The sequence below is a fragment of the Bombina bombina genome, chromosome 1 (genome assembly GCF_027579735.1).
Source record: "Bombina bombina isolate aBomBom1 chromosome 1, aBomBom1.pri, whole genome shotgun sequence".
NCBI lineage: Eukaryota > Metazoa > Chordata > Amphibia > Anura > Bombinatoridae > Bombina > Bombina bombina.
This window is the reverse complement of record NC_069499.1, coordinates 549517239-549535534: the sequence shown is the minus strand read 5'-3', so window position 1 is coordinate 549535534 and position 18296 is coordinate 549517239. Positions and strand designations below refer to the sequence as shown.

At 38.5% G+C, this 18296-nt stretch overlaps 1 protein-coding gene across 1 annotated transcript in view; it reads right to left on the bottom strand.

The window, feature by feature from the left end:
* MPP4 (MAGUK p55 scaffold protein 4) overlaps positions 1-18296 on the bottom strand; it is a 127552-nt gene that overhangs the window by 9317 nt on the left and 99939 nt on the right. Inside the window, exon 18 of the mRNA XM_053698698.1 lies at positions 15540-15633. Within this exon, the coding sequence (XP_053554673.1) occupies positions 15540-15633 (94 nt within the window). The remainder of the gene's footprint in view (positions 1-15539; positions 15634-18296) is intronic.

The window sequence follows — 18296 nt, the reverse complement described above, 5'->3', positions numbered from 1 at the left end:
CCAAGGAGGAACTCTGAGTTCCTTGCCTATGAAGGAGGTGACTCGCATTCTGCAGTGGGCGGAAACTCACGATTGTCTCCTATCTGCCATCTTCATTCCAGGAGTTTACAATTAGGAGGTGGAATTTCTGAGGATTCAGATTTTTCATCCCGGGGAGTGTGCTCTCCATCCGGTAGTGTTCTCCAGGATAGCCCTCAGGTGGGGGGTTCCGGAGTTGGTTCTGATGGCATTTTCGTCAGCACTCCAAACTTCCATAGTACGGGTCAAGGTCAAGAGATCCTCAGACCGCCCTGATAGATACTCTGGTGGTTCCTTGGGATTTTGGTCTAGCATATCTGTTTCCTCCGTTTGCTCTCTTTCCATGAGTTATTGCTTGTATCAAGCATGTGAAGGCGTCTATGATCTATAGTTCCTGCCTGGCCTCGCAGGATCTGGTTTGCAGATCTGGTGAGGATGTCATCTCTTCCTCCTTGGAGTTTTCCTCTGGGAAAGGACCTTCTAATTCAGGATCCATTCGTCCATCCAAATCTGGATTCTCTGAATCTGACTGCTCAGTGATTGAACGCCTCGTTCTGTCTCAAAGTGGTTTTTCGGATGCGGTCATTGATACTATGCTTCAGGCTCGTAAACTTTTTACTCGCAGGATTTACCTTAGGGTATGCCGTAAATACCTTTTTTGGTGCAAAGCTAAAGGTTTCTCCTGGAGTCGGGTGAGGATTGCTCGAATGTTATCGTTTCTTCAGGATGGCCTGGGGAAAAGGGTTGTCAATCAGTACTCTGAAGGGTCAAATTTCTGCACTGTCTATTCTTTTGTTCTAATAACTGGCAGATTTACCAGATGTTCAAGCTTTTGTTCAGGCCCTGGTCAGATTTAGGCCTGTGTTTACACCTGTTGCTCTTCCTTGGAGCCTTAACCTAGTTCTTAAAGTTCTACAGCAGGTTTCGTTCGAGCCGATACATGTTGTTGATATAAAGTTATCTTGGAAGGTTTTGTTTCTCCTTGCTTTTTCTTCCACTGGCAGAGTTTCTGAGTTTTCAGCTATGCAGTGCGATTCCCTGTAGCTTATGTTTCATTTAGATAAGGCGGTTCTTCGTACCAAACTGTTTTTTCACCCTAAGATGGTGTTGGGTCGAAATATTTATTCAAATTGTTGTTCCTTCTTTTTTCCTAATTCTTCTCATAAGGAATGTCTCTTGCATAACTTGGATCTTGTGCGTGTTCTAAAATGTTTCCTACAAGCTACTTAAGATTTTCGGCAATCTTCTGCCCTGTTTGTTGTTTTCTCTGGAAAGCGTAAGGGTCAGAAGGCCACTTCTTCTGCTCTTTCCCTCTGGTCAAGAAGTATGATTTGTTTAGCTTAGGAGACTGCTGGACAGCAGCCTCCTGAGAGAATTACGTCTCATTCCATTAGGGCTGTCTCCTCTTCTGGAGCTGTCAACAATGAAGCTTCTGTGGCAGAGATTTGTAAGGCAGCATGGTCCTCTCTGCAAACTTTTTCCAAATTCTACAAATTTGATACTTTTACCTCGGCTGAGGCTTCCTTTGGGAGAAAGGTGCTTCAAGCGGTGGTGCCTTTTGTTTAGGTTCTCCTGCCTTTTTTTCCCTCCATGTTCATTCCGTGTCCTCTAGCTTGGGTATTGGTTCCCACTAGTAATTGGAATGACGTTGTGGACTTTCCATGTCATAGGAAAGAAAACAAAATTTATGCTTACCTAATTTCTTTATAGCAGTTTTTTTGAGTAAACCTCAGGCACCTCTATACCCTTGTGTTTCTTCTATTTCCATTTTCCTTTGGCTGAATGACTGGGGATTATGCGTAATGGAAGTAACACTTAAAGGGACACTAAACCCAAAAGTTTTCTTTCATGATTCAGATAGAATAAAATTATCTAATTTGCTTCATTCTTTAGATATCCTTTGTTGAATAAATAGCATTGCATATGGGTGAGCCAATCATACAGCAGCTACTGAGCCTATCTAGATATGCTTTTCAGCAAAGGATATAAAGCGAATGAAGCAAATTAGATAATAGAAGTAAATTAGAAAGTTGTTTAAAATTGCATGCTCTTTCCAAAATACGAAAGAAAAAATTTGGGTTTCATGTCCCTTTAACAGCTTTGCTGGGGTGCTCTTTGCCTCCTCCTGCTGGCCAGGAGTTGAATATTTCACTAGTAATTGGAATGACATCATGGACTCTCCATGTCCGGAAATAAAGAAATTTATCAGGTAAGCATATATTTTGTTTTTATTACTTAAAGGGACATGAAACACAATTTTTTTTCTTTCATGATTCAGTTAGAAAAAACAATTTTAAACAACATTCCAATTTACTTCTATTATCTAATTTACTTCTATTATCTAATTTGTTTCATTCTTTAGATATGCATTGTTGAAGAAATGTCAATGCACATGGGGAGCCAATCAGATGAGGCATCTATGTGCAGTCACCAATCAGCAGCTACTGAGTCTATTTAGATATGCTTTTCAACAAAGGACATCAAGAGATTGAAGCAAATTAGATAATAGAAGTACATTAAGAAGTTGTTTAAAATTGGATGCTCTTTCTAAATAATGAAAGAAAACAATGTGGGTTTCATGTCCCTTTAACTATCCTGCACCCCACTGTGAGTGTAATTTCTTCTGCTAGCTGTGTTTACTTACGCTATTCAATAGCTGAGACTCCAGTATCAAAACTTTCAGTATAGGTTGGGAAACCACAAGCTAAATCAGCTATTTCAAAGGACAAAATAGGGGTAAAGGAGCTACTTGTAAACAATTTAATACACTCCATCAGGTAAAATGGATCATTGGGAACAATTTAAATGGGAGAAACGTTTTGGGTGAACTGTCCCTTTAACTAGGTATTAGGTAATCTGCTGATGATTATTTAATTTATAATTACCTTGGCCCTACCTAGCTATTGCTTACCAGATGAGATGAATACCAAGCAGTAACTCTTGATATAATGGTGGGCACAAAATGAAAGAAAATAGGACAAAACTGATGTAGAAATACAATTAATTCCTTCAAATACAAGATCAGAAAAGTCAAAATTTCTTACTAAAATGCAAAGATAGACTGAAGAAACAATCGTGAAAAATTGGCTAGAAAATTCCTTCAAATGATTACCTAACAAAACATCAAAGAAAGTAACACCCTGAATGTCCAAAAACTGAAAGAAGTAGAGACCATTTAACATTAGTCTAGGCCCAAGAAAAGAATATAAATGGGAAATAGCTTTGTTAACAGGAAAAAAACTGCATAACATGGAGTTGGTTTGCAGAAGCATCCAAATACAATGTAAAGGCACTTTTAATGCTGTTATTTTGTTTTGTTTTTAACCACCACATCCCCTCACTTTAACCCCTTATAACTGCTTTGTGCATTTTTTTTTATGAAAATGCTTATTTTATTATTATTATTTTTTTAAAAGGAACTGCCCTCTTTATTTGGGGGGCAATTGGGGCAACTTTTTTTTAAATAACTAGAGGTCTGATCTCTGTGCTAAGCACCATTAACCAAAGTGCTCCCACGGGCACACGTTAAAATAACGCTCAACTACTTGTAATCTAGCCCTAAAGAGGTTTGTTTTTACCAATACACAACACTTCCGTTTTTGTTTTAACAGTACATCTAGACCACTGGTTTTTAAACCTGTCTTCCGCTAGGGTTTTCATTTTTGCGCTAGTCGGATTGCGCTGGTATTACAAGTTAAAAGTAAACTGTTTTTTCTTTAGTGGTATCAAAAATCTTGATTAAAATCGAAATCCAAAAATTGCGATCGCATTTACGCATTCATTTATAACTTAACACCCTACTATCGCATATTCGCATTCCCCATAGAAGACAATGGAGAAAAAAGAAAAGTTGAATATAGGAATATTTCATTTTCCAATGAATTCTTTATATAACAGAATATGTTCTATTTATTCATAATTAAATATTTCTACATATATCTTATGGTTTATTAAACAAATATATAGTTATACCTATATATATATATATATATATATATATATATATATATATTATTATTCTTTATTTATAAAGGGCCAACAGATTCTGCAGCGTTGTTCATAGGTAACAAAGATCAAAGGACAGTACAATATGAGACACCAGACAAAATTTAACAAACAAATACAGGAGGAATTGGGATTAGATGATTATATATATATAGGTATAGATATATACAGACAGACATAGAAATATCTATTTATAATTACTTAGAACATATTTGCCTATGTACAGACCATTGGAATGTGAAATATTTACAGTAAATACTTAGTTAAAACCTTTGTTAAATATGAATATTGCATAAATATGTTTTTAGAAGTTTTCATCTACTTAACTGCAAAGGGCTCCAATGCACTTCTATATACTGTATATCTATATGTTTTTACTTATATATATTTATGTATGAATATGTGTCTGTACATACATATATACACATAAATACATATGTACACATATATATATATATATATATATATATATATATGCACATCACTGGATCACTGACTGCGCCAACACCCTCACCCCCCTCAAAAGACCATCCAGCCGCCAACCCACCAACATGGCCAGCTGGTTCACCCCCACCCTTCTGGACTCCAAACGCCACTGCAGACGATTGGAGAGAACATGGAGATCCAGCAACTCCCTCTCGGACAAATCCGCCTATAAAGAAGCCATAACCACTCACCACCACCTCATCAAAACCACCAAGAAAACCGCCATCCTAGACAGAATCAACACCAACACCCACAACAGCAAGGAGCTATTCACAGTCATTAAGGAATTTTCCACACTCAGCAGTGATTCCAATGACATCCCACGCTCCCAGGACCTCTGCGACAACATCGCTACCTACTTCCACCGCAAGATCACCAACATCTACAACAGCCTCAACCCCCAGAACTCACCCTCCACCACCGACCCACCGACACCTCACCCAAACCCACCCACCTCCACCTCCCAAGGACTACCTGGACCCCCGTCACCACGGAGGACACACTCAGAATCATGAAATCAATCCACTCAGGAGCACCCTCAGACCCATGCCCTCACCACATTCTCAACAAAGCGGGTTTTACCCTCGCCCACAAACTCTGCCGCACCATCAACTGTTTCATCAATACTGGCACTTTCCCAGAAGACTGGAAGCACGTGGAGCTCAAACCCCTGCTGAAGAAACCCACGTCAGACCCCAAAGATCCCAAAAACTACCGCCCCATCTCTCTACTCCCCTTTCCAGCCAAAGTAATCGAGAAGGCCATCAGCGAACAACTTGTTGACCACATCGAGACCAACTGCATCCTAGACCACTCCCAATCCGGCTTCAGGAGCAATCACAGCACCGAAACCGCCCTCCTTGCCGCCACAGACGACATCCGTGCCCTGCTCGACCAAGGAGAGACCACCGTCCTCATCCTCCTAGACCTCTCATCTGCATTTGACACTGTAGCCCACAGCACCCTCCTCACCTGCCTACACGATGCCGGCATCCGCAATAAGGCCCTGGAATGGATCACCTCCTTCCTCAGCAGCAGAACACAGAAAGTCAGACTCCCAACCTTCTCCTCCAATCCCACAGCAATCAGCTGCGGTGTACCCCAAGGCTCTTCAACATCTACATGGCCCCTCTCGCCGCCATTGCCCAACGACTTAACCTCAACATCGTCTCCTACGCTGTCGACACCCAGTTAATCATCTCACTCACCCGAGACCCCGCCACCGCCAAGAAAAACGTCCACGAAGGACTGACGGCAATCAACATCTGGATGAACAACAACCGTCTCAAACTCAACACGGATAAGACCGAAAGCCTCCTCTTTGGACCCACCAAATCCGCATGGGACGACTCCTGGTGGCCCTCAGTCCTCAGACACCCCCCAACTCAAACACACCACGCACAAAATCTAGGCGTCATTCTTAACTCATCACTCTCCATGGACTGCCAAGTCAACGCTGTCTCTTCAACTTGTTTTCACATACTCCACCTACTGCGAAAAATCTTCAAGTGGATCCCTACCGAAACCAGAAAAACTGTCACCCACGCCCTCGTCAGTAGTCGACTGGACTGTGGCAATGCTCTCTATGCCGGTTCCACCATCAAGCTCCAGAAGCGACTCCAACGCATCCAGAACACCTCGGCCAGACTCATCCTCGATATCCCTCGACAAAGCCACATCACCGAACACCTAAGGAACCTGCACTGTCTCCCCGTCAACTAGAGAATCACCTAAACCACGCGTTCAAGGCACTCCACAACATTGGTCCCGAATACATCAACCACCGCATCAATTTCTACACCCCCTCCAGACCACTCCTCTCCACCAAACAAAGCACTCGCAATCATCCCCCGCATCAAGAAAACAACCACTGGAGGAAGATCCTTCTCCTATCTGGCAGAAAAGACATGGAACACCCTCCCATTACACCTCAGACATTTCACCTCCCTTACAAACTTCAGGAAGGACCTCAAGACCTGGCTCTTCAACTAAATAATCTTCCCTTAGCCCTCCCTCTTCACCTCCTCCCTTAGCGCCTTGAGACCCCCACGGGTGATTAGTTTGCGCTCTACAAGTACCCAATACTTTTTAATGTATTTTTGATGTGCTTTGTGCAATTTTCAGAAAACAGTTACCAAAGCTCTGAGATCTCAGTAAAGATCCTCGCTTAAATCAAGATTGCGCTAGCAAAATCGAAATTGCGCTCAACTTGTAATATCAGCCCAATGGAAAGGGGGCGCAAACGATCAAGATAACACTAGCACAATCATTTGTGCGCTACTTGTAATCTAGACCTTAATGTTGTTAAGTTAAAACTAGATATATGTATTTTTGTGATTGAAAGTTGCTGTAAAATAACTTTGAGAACAGGGATCTATTGTTGGAATAATATGCCTATAAGCACATTCTGACTTGACAAAACCTTAGGAGACAGAAACCACATTATACAACCTCTTGGTTCAGTTTCCAAGTCCAGAATGACTTTCCATGAGCTTATAAGACCAGCCTACAGACCAGTAATCACCCTGCTGCAGCGTGGCCAATCTTTTTTCCTTTTAACAAAAGTATTCCAATGTTGATTAGAAGAGACACCCTTGGGTATCTGGAGTAGGACAAGGGTGGCAAATGCCCTTTTCTGTGAATTTTACTCCTTATATCTAAACATAAGCTCCCACTTGAATTACTCTTTTCATACCAATAAGCCATCCTTTCTTAAACATGCAGTTCACATGTAAAACAAGCATCTACAGTATTTCCTGCTACACATGTTGCCCTTGATAATATTATGTTTTGGGCTTTTCATTTTGCACCCCCCTCAGAAGAATTTCTTCAAATACCCATGGTGACACCTAAACTTTGTACTTAAAGATATATAAGTGTAAAGAGAGGGAGGAGTTAATACTACTTATTAACTATCTGGTGCAACCCTTTAACAAAGTTAATTATATGAAAAACACACAGAGAGATTAAAGTGACATAAGGTACTGTCGCTTTAAAGAAAGGGATTATTGCACACAGAATTGCTTAATTAAAAATTCATTTATTAAGTTACATTTCATTGAAGAAAAACATTGACTGGATACTGCTCAGTGATCCTGAACAGAATAACAATAATAACATACAACACCTAAAAAATACAGCCTAAACTAAACAGAAGAAAGATACCCTAACATCTTATACATAAGTAAGTACTACACAAAAAAGTCCTCAGATGAAAGACCGCAGCCAGCAGGCTGCACACAGGGTCTAGATTACTCACACAGTCCCCAGATGAAGGAAGTAGCTTGCAAGCCAAGGATCAGAGGTATACCTTTAAAATTCAAAGAGCAGGGTTTAAGCGCACCGCCATTCACCTTCTTCTCCCGGTGCACACCGGTTCCGTGATATGAAGAGGCTCAGCTAGGTGCTGGAAAGGGGGAAAGGCAGATAGGCCAAAGCAGACACCAGCACAAGGCTCAGGGCTGCCTGTGCTCTGTCTGCTTTGGCCTAGCTGCCTTTCCCCCTTATGAGACCCGTGGCAGAAACCGCTGTCTGTAGTCTGTGTGCCTGAGACCTTCACTACGAGTAACCCTTTCCAGCACCTAGCCGAGCCTCTTGACCCTGCTTAGCCAGATAAGAAGTTCTACAATCTCAACAAGTTAAGTGATTCACGATACGCACGCCTGCCGTTTTCTATTAGAGTCCTCCTTGAGACAGCCATCAGAAACTGTGATTAATTCCTAGTAAAGAAAACTGATGTTGAAAACATTTTAAACTGGAAGGTTATTCAGAGTCAAAATGTGGAAATCCGTTGTTTACAGTATTATTTCTACTGGGAGTAAGCTATACATGAGTCTTGTACTGTGAAGGCACGGCAGCCTATGAAAAACATAATTTATGTAAGAACTTACCTGATAAATTAATTTCTTTCATATTGGCAAGTGTCCATGAGCTAGTGACGTATGGGATATACAATCCTACCAGGAGGGGCAAAGTTTCCCAAACCTCAAAATGCCTATAAATACACCCCTCGCCACACCCACAATTCAGTTTAACGAATAGCCAAGTAGTGGGGTGATAAAGAAAGGAGTAAAAAGCATCAACAAAGGAATTTGGAAATAATTGTGCTATATACAAAAAAATCATAACCACCATAAAAAGGGTGGGCCTCATGGACTCTTGCCAATATGAAAGAAATGAAATTATCAGGTAAGTTCTTACATAAATTATGTTTTCTTTCATGTAATTGGCAAGAGTCCATGAGCTAGTGACATATGGGATAGCAATACCCAAGAAGTGGAACTCCACGCAAGAGTCACTAGAGAGGGAGGGACAAAATAAAAACAGCCATTTCGCTGAAAAAATTTAATCCACAACCCAAATATAAGTTTAATCTCATAAATAAAAAGGAAAAACTTAAATCATAAGCAGAAGAATAAAACTGAAACAGCTGCCTGAACAACTTTTCTACCAAAAACTGCTTCCGAAGAAGCAAATACATCAAAATGGTAGAATTTAGTAAATGTATGCAAAGAAGACCAAGTTGCTGCTTTGCAAATCTGATCAACTGAAGCTTCATTCTTAAAATCCCAAGAAGTGGAAACTGATCTAGTAGAATGAGCTGTAATTCTCTGAGGCGGGGCTTTACCCGACTCCAAATAAGCTTGATGAAGCTTTAACCATGAAGCCAAAGAAACGGCAGAAGCCTTCTGACCTTTCCTGGAACCAGAAAAGATAACAAATAGACTAGAGGTCTTACTGAGATCTTTAGTAGCTTCAACATAATATTTCAGAGCTCTCACCACATCCAAAGAATGTAAAGATCTCTCCAAATAATTCTTAGGATTAGGACACAAAGAAGGGACAACAATTTCTCTATTAATGTTGTTAGAATTCACAACCTTAGGTAAGAATTTAAATGAACTCCGCAAAACTGCCTTATCCTGATGAAAAATCAGAAAAGGAGATTCACAAGAGATTCAAAAGAGATGGCCAAAAGGAACAACACTTTCCAAGAAAGTAGTTTAATGTCCAAAGAATGCATAGGCTCAAAAGGAGGAGCCTGTAAAGCCTTCAAAACCAAATTAAGACTCCAAGGAGGAGAGATTGATTTAATCACAGGCTTTATACGAACCAAAGCCTGAACAAAACAGTGAATATCAGGAAGTTTAGCAATTTTTCTGTGGAATAAAACAGAAAGAGCAGAGATTTGTCCTTTTAATGAACTTATAGACAAACCTTTATCCAAACCATCCTGAAGAAACTGTAAAATTCTAGGAATTCTAAAAGAATGCCTGGAGAATTTATGAGAGGAACACCATGAAATGTAAGTCTTCCAAACTCGATAATAAATCTTTCTAGAAACAGATTTACGAGCCTGCAACAAAGTATTAATTACTGAATCAGAGAAACCTCTATGACTAAGCACTAGGCGTTCCATACCTTAAAATTTAATGATTTGAGATCCTGATGGAAAAATGGACCTTGAGACAGAAGGTCCGGTCTTAATGGAAGTGGCCAAGGTTGGCAACTGGACATCAGAACAAGATCCGCATACCAAAACCTGTGAGGCCATGCTGGAGCCACCAGCAACACAAACAATTGTTCCATGATAATTTTGGAGATCACTCTTGGAAGAAGAACTAGAGGCGGGAAAATATAAGCAGGTTAATAACACCAAGGAAGTGTCAACGCATCCACTGCTTCCGCCTGAGGATCCCTGGACAGGTACCTGGGAAGTTTCTTGTTTAGATGAGATGCCATCAGATCTATTTCTGGAAGACCCCACATCTGAACAATTTGAGAAAACACATCTGGGTGGAGAGACCACTCTCCTGGATGTAAAGTCTGACGACTGAGATAATCCACTTCCCAATTGTCTATACCTGAGATATGAACTGCAGAAATTAGACAGGAGCTGGATTCTGCCCAAACAAGTTTCCGAGATACTTTTTTCATAGCTTGAGGACTGTGAGTCCCACCCTGATGATTGACATATGCCACAGTTGTGATATTGTCTGTCTGAAAACAAATGAACGGTTCTCTCTTCAATAGAGGCCAAAACTGAAGAGCCCTGAGAATCGCACGGAGATCCAAAGTATTTATTGGTAATCTCGCCTCTTGAGATTTCCAAACCCCTTGTGCTGTCAGAGATCCCCAAACAGCTCCCCAACCTGAAAGACTCGCATCTGTTGTGATCACAGTCCAGGTTGGACAAACAAAAGAGGCCCCTAGAACAATACGATGGTGATCTAACCACCAAGTCAGAGATAGTCGAACATTGGGATTTAAGGATATTAATTGTGATATCCTTGTATAATCCCTGCACCATTGGTTCAGCATACAAAGCTGGGGAGGTCTCATATGAAAACGAGCAAAGGGGATCGCGTCCGATGCTGCAGTCATGAGACCTAAAACTTCCATGCACAAAGCTACTGACGGGAATGACTGAGACTGAAGGTTCCGACAGGCTGCAACCAATTTCAAACGTCTCTTGTCTGTTAGAGACAAAGGCATCTATTTATCAACTTGTCAACTTACCTGCATTCGACGGCACCAATACGCTCACCTAAGATCGCCTAACATCGCTGCTGCGGACCTGAATACATTCTCCAAAGTTACCAAAAAAGCTGTCAAAAAGCCGCGGGGCGATGAGCAGCGGACTGTTGTTAACTAACAGTCATCGATCTCGCCGCTCTTCGGCTTTTTTACAGCTTTCTTGGTACCCTGTCACTAAACACCCACAATATACTATACTGTTTACCCCATATACCGCCGCTCCCGGACCCCGCCATAACTCTAATAAAGTGTTTAACCCCTAAACCACCACTCCCGGACCCCACCGCAACTAAATACAATTATTAACCCCTAAACCGCCGCTCCCGGACCCTGCCGCAACTAAATAAACTTATTAACCCCTAAACCGCCACTCCTGGAGCCCACCGCCACCTACATTATACTTATTAACCCCTATTCTTCCGCCCCCTACATTATATTTATTAACCCCTAATCTGCCGCCCCCAACGTCGCCAACACTATATTAAATTTATTAACCCCTAAACTTAAGTCTAACCCTAACCCTAACACCCCCTAACTTAAATATAATTGAAATAAATCTAAATAAATATTTCTAGCATTAAATAAATAATTCCTATTTAAAACTAAATACCTATCAAATAAACCCTAAGCTAGCTACATAACCCTAAGCTAGCTAATAGTTACATTGTATCTAGCTTAGGGTTTATTTTTATTTTACAGGTAACTTTATTTATTTTAACTAGGTACAATAGTTATTAAATAGTTATTAACTATTTAATAACTACCTAGTTAAAATAAAGACAAATTTACCTGTAAAATAAAACATAACCTAAGTTACACTAACACCTAATACTACACTATAATTAAATAAATAAATTAACTAAACTAAATACAATTAAAAAAATGTATCTAAAGTACAAAAAACAAACACTAAATTACAGAAAATAATAAAATAATTACAAGATTTTTAAACTAATTACACCTAATCTAATCCCCCTAACAAAATAAAAAAGCCCCCCCAAAATAAAAAAAGCCCTACCCTACACTAAATTACAAATAGCCCTTAAAAGGGCCTTTTGCGGGGCATTGCCCCAAAGTAATCAGCTCTTTTACCTGTAAAAAAATTTTTTACAACCCACCCCCAACATTAAAACCCACCCTTGAATTCTATTGGCTGATTGGATCAGCCAATAGAATTGAACTTCAATCCTATTGGCTGATTGCATCAGCCAATAGGATTTTTCCTACCTTAATTCCGATTTGCTGATAGGATTCTATCAGCCAATCGGAATTGAAGGGACGCCATCTTGGATGACGTCATTTAAAGGAACCTTCATTCTTCAGTTGGACGTCGTTTGAAGAGGATGCTCCACGTCGGATGTCTTGAAGATGGAGCCGCTCCGCGCCGGATGGATGAAGATAGAAGATGCCACCTGGATGAAGACTTCTGCCTTCTGGAGGACCACTTCTGCCTGTCTGGAGGACCACTTCTGCCGGCTTCGTGGAGGACTTCGGCCCGGTTGGGTGAAGACTTCTCAAGGTAGGGTGATCTTCAAGGGGTTAGTGTTAGTTAGTTTTTAAGGGGGGATTGGGTGGGTTTTAGAGTAGGGTTGATTGTGTGGGTGGTGGGTTTTAATGTTGGGGGGGTTGTAAATATTTTTACAGGTAAAAGAGCTGATTACTTTGGGGCAATGCCCCGCAAAAGGCCCTTTTGTAATTTAGGGTAGGGTTTTTTATTTTTTATTTTATTAGGGGGATTAGATTAGGTGTAATTAGTTTTTTGTACTTTAGATAAAAAATGTAATTGTATTTAATTGTATTTAGTTTAGTTAATTTATTTAATTGTAGTGTAGTGTTAGGTGTTAGTGTAAAATAGCTAAAGACATAGATTTAACATCAATTTTGATGATATCAAAAATGGCATTGAAAATAAAATTATTAGCATGTTGAATCAAGTTAACAATGATCCAATACTTGTTGCGCTAAAGTTTCCAACCAAAAAGTTGAAGCAGCTGCAACATCAGCCAAAGAAATTGCAGGCCTGAGAAGATGACCTGAATATAAATAGGCTTTCCTTAGATAAGATTCAAGTTTCCTATCTAAAGGATCTTTAAAAGAAGTACTATCTTCCATAGGAATAGTAGTACGTTTAGCAAGAGTAGAGATAGCCCCATCAACTTTGGGGATCTTTCCCCAAAACTCTAAATTAACTGCTGGCAAAGGATACAATTTTTTAAACCTTGAAGAAGGAATAAAAGATGTACCAGGCCTATTCCATTCCTTAGAAATCATATCAGAAATAGCAACAGGAACTGGAAAAACCTCTGAAATAACCACAGGAGGTTTATAAACAGAATTTAAACGTTTACAAGTTTTAATATCAAGAGGACTAGTTTCCTCCATATCCAATGTAATCAACACTTCTTTTAACAAAGAATGAATATACTCCATTTTAAATAAATAAGAAGATTTCTCAGTGTCAATATCTGAGGCAGGATCTTTTGAACCAGATAGATCCCCATTAGAGAAGGATAATTCAGCAGGTTGCCGGTCATTTGAAATTTTATCAACTTTATGAGAAGTTTTAAAAGACCTTTTATGTTTATTAGAAGGCGGGATGGCAGACAAAGCCTTCTGAATAGAATCAGAAATAAATTCTTTTAAATTTACAGGTATATCTTGTGCATTAGATGTTGAAGGGACAGCAACAGGTAATGAACTACTACTGATGGATACATTATCTGCATGTAAAAGTTTAGTTTATCATGACAACTATTACAAACCACAGCAGGAGAAATAACCTCCACAAGTTTACAACAAATGCACTTAGCTTTGGTAGAACTGTTATCAGGCAGCAGGGTTCCAACAGTGATTTCTGAGACAGGATCAGATTGAGACATCTTGCAAATGTAAGAGAAAAAAACAACATATAAAGCAAAATTATCAATTTCCTTATATGGCAGTTTCGGGAATGGGAAAAAATGCAAACAGCATAGCCCTCTGATAGAGAAAAAAGGCAAGAGGCAAATAGGAATGGGGTCTTAAATAATGAAAATATTTGGCGCCAAGTATGACGCACAAGAAACAGAAAAATATTTTTTGGCGCCAAAAAACGTATGGAAATGACACACTCACGTCACAGATGATGCAACCTTGTGAAGGACTCGGCGTCGACTAAGACGCCGGAAATGACGAATTTTGCGTCAACGAACATAACTTCGCGCCAAAAAAATCTTGCGCCAAGAATGACGCAATAAACTTTGGCATTTTGCGCCCTTCCGAGCCTAATTCTGCCCGCGAATTTAAAAGACAGTCAATTTGAAAAAAGAGACTATACCCCAGGTAAGAAATACATTTTTCCTAAAAAAGCATTTCCCAGATATGAAACTGACAGTCTGCAAAAGGAAATATACTGAAAACCTGAATCATGGCAAATATAAGTACAAAAAATATATTTAGAACTTTATATAAATACATAAAGTGCCAAACCATAGCTGAGAGTGTCTTAAGTAATGAAAAAATACTTACCAAAAGACACCCATCCACATGTAGCAGATAGCCAAACCAGTACTGAAACGGTTATCAGTAGAGGTAATAGAATATGAGAATATATCGTTGATCTGAAAAGGGAGGAAGGAGATGAATCTCTACGACCGATAACAGAGAACCTATGAAATAGATCCCCTGTGAGGAAAACCATTGCATTCAATAGGTGATACTCCCTTCACATCCCTCTGACATTCACTGTACTTAGAGGAATCGGGCTTCAAAATGCTGAGAAGCGCATATCAACGTAGAAATCTTAGCACAAACTTACTTCATCACCTCCATAGGAGGCAAAGTTTGTAAAACTGAATGGTGGGTGTGGTGAGGGGTATATTTATAGGCATTTTGAGGTTTGGGAAACTTTGCCCCTCCTGGTAGGATTGTATATCCCATACGTCACTAGCTAATGGACTCTTGCCAATTACATGAAAGAAACAAAGTTTCATTGGAGTTGAACCAATCAAATGAGGGGTGTGTGGAATCTGTAGCGCTGTTACAATTTACGTCATATCACGGAACCAGCGTGCACCGGGAGAAGAATGTGAATGGTGGTGCGCTTAAACCCTGCTCTTTGAATTTTAGAGGTATACCTCTGATCCTTGGCTTGCAAGCTACTTCCTTAATCTGGAGACTGTGTGAGTAATCTAGACCCTGTGTGCAGCCTGCTGGCTGCAGTCTTGCATCTGAGGACTTTTTTGTGTAGTACTTACCTATGTATAAGATGTTAGGGTATCTTTCTTCTGTTTAGTTAAGGCTGTATTTTTTAGGTGTTGTATGTTATTATTGTTATTCTGTTCAGGATCACTGAGCAGTATCCAGTCGATGTTTTTCTTCAGTGAAATATAACTTAATAAATTATTTTTTTATTAAGCAATTCTGTGTGCAATGATCCCTTTCTTTAAAGTGACAGTACCTTATGTCACTTTAATCTCTCTGTGTGTTTTTCATATAATAAACGTTGTACTTACCTGTGACTGAACACCATACTTTCAAACATTTCTTTGGACACAAAGAAATACTCCCGACCATTTTCTTCATAGCTCTTCTTATGACGGGTGGTATCTGTTGGGACACATCTTTTTTAAAAAATATCTTATTTTACTAGAAATAAGTTGTCAATTTTTAAAGCTTGTAATGTTGTAAACTTATTAAATAGGTTATATACAATAAGTTAGTGTTTTTTTTTGTATAGAATAAACCAGTTTGTTTGTTTGCATACAATTAAATAGGCAGGTCCACATTAAATTTTTTACAAGTCGCAACCTTGCTAGAGCTCACAATAACTAAAGCTCCCTATACATTTAATGACTAACACAATAAAACTTGTATTACAAGTCATTGGTTAACCCATGTACTTGAGTGATAATAACACTAGAAATATTAACCAAATTTTTTTTTATGTATATTTTGTATATGAAATAGCTGTCTCTGCTAATTGAAATCACAACCCAATTAAATTGGCTGAACTTACAGGTACAACAGATCTCACTAGCTTATCTCTATATTAACACAAAACCTTTCTTAGCCTTCTTATCTTTTCTCTAACTATATACACAGTGAGACAAGTACCTACAACTTGTCTTGTCAGTACTGTCAGGTCCGTCAAATGTTAAAAAGGCACATTTTTGTTTGAGAGCTGTTGGTCTTACTATGCATGGATCTGGGTGTGAAGGAGAGACACATACATTGCAATATAATGTTCAAAAAAGCCCTCAAACATTTTGCATGATTTTTCTCCATGCCAGCAAGTTTTTGACCATTTGGCCCTTAGAGAGAACAATGGAAACATTAACTTTTATTATCTCTCTGTCCTCCCTCACTGGGACCTTAATCTCTTTTATACTTTCTCGTGCACGCAGCTTTGCTATAGCCAGTATTGAAATTTACAGTATAGATGGAGATACAAACAGACAAAAGCAGCTATTTCAAATTACAAATAAATCTAAGCACTTTAATACACCCCAGTAGGTAAAATTGATTATTGGGACACATTAAAGGAGAGAGAAAAAATCACAGTACAATGTCCCTTTAATATAGAATGGTCTACATTAATTAAGGTTATTTTTGAAAATATATTATTCCGTGTTGTGATGTGGTGACAGTAAAATATATATTTTGAGATTATGAAATCAATGTATTTTTTTTAAATATGAAAACATTTTTGTTAATCCATTGAGCTAGGGTATTATGGGTATACACTACATGTGTGTATGACGTGTAATTTATATGCATTATATAGTAAAAATGTTCATTATATATTGGACATGCATAAGGCTTTCTGTTGTATTGTTGGCATGTTTTGTGCAGTTTTATGTACTTTGAAAATTATCAATTAAAGTGAAAGTAAATCCTAGATAAAACATTAGGATTTACCAGTGGAACAAATAAAGGGGACTTTTAGTCATGAAGTATAAAATACATCATGCTGAAAGTTCCTTTATTTGTCTGAAGCGTTTGCCGCACTGAGCTCCTCAGGCAGCCCACGCCAGAACGCTATTTTTCAGTCAGGTGACGTTTCTATCTCTTAGCCAATAGCAGTGCGGGAGAGCTGGCATTATTCCGGATAGCTAGCACGCTATTGCACATTTCAAAACTGACCTTTATTTTCCTTTAACTACATTGTGGAAATTTCAAAATAGCTTAAAACCCATAAAGAAATTAAACTATACACAGATAGAAAAGGATTATTTGTGTATGTTCAATGTACTATAGGTTTGTCAACCTTGTCCTATTTCCAGGAATCTCCCTTATATTAAAGTCTCCCAGGCTACTATTTATATGCTCTTAGAACATTTTTTTCTCCTTTATTTTTCAAACAATTAGGTCCAGATTACGATGGAGCGGTATTTTGCGCTAGCGTTGGAGCGTTAATAACGCTATAATTTTTTTTGCTCATGTAGATTTGCGCTAGTATTAGGAGTTGAAAGTAAAAAGTTTGCACTCTAGCTTTTGTAACATTGCGGCAACAAAGAAAGACTTTGAGAAGCAAGATCACATTCACCTTAGACTTCAATGGAGTGGAAAAAGTTGGAAAAAAAACATCACCCACAAGTCGTGCAAACTCGATAGCTGGTGATTTAAAAGCACAACATAAGAAGATAATATTGCATATTTCATAATCCAATGAAATACACATAGCAGAATATGTTCTATTTATTCTTAAAGAGATATTTACATATATATCAGATGGCATTTTGAACAAATATATTTATACCTATATATATATATATATATATATATATATATATATATATATATATATATATATATATATATATATATATTTAGCTGTATAAATACACATACATACACTGTATGTATATATATATATATATATATATATATATATATATATATATATATATATATATATATATATATATACACATACATACATACACACACACACAGATATATAGGAATATATATTTAAAAATACATAAAACATATTCCGCTATGTGCGAACATTGGAATGTGAAATATTTACAGTGAATACACAGTTAAAACCTTTTATTAAATATGAATATTGCATAAATATGAATTTACTGTACATGTTTTTATCTACTTGACTGCAAAGGGCTCCAAATACACACACACATGCAAACGGTCCACAGCACTATAGTGTAAAAAATCACTTTATTGGAAACAGGATAAAACAAAAAACTGACGTTTCCGGCTTCCCCCCTTAATCATACATATTGTGCAGTCATTTCAAACAACTTTTA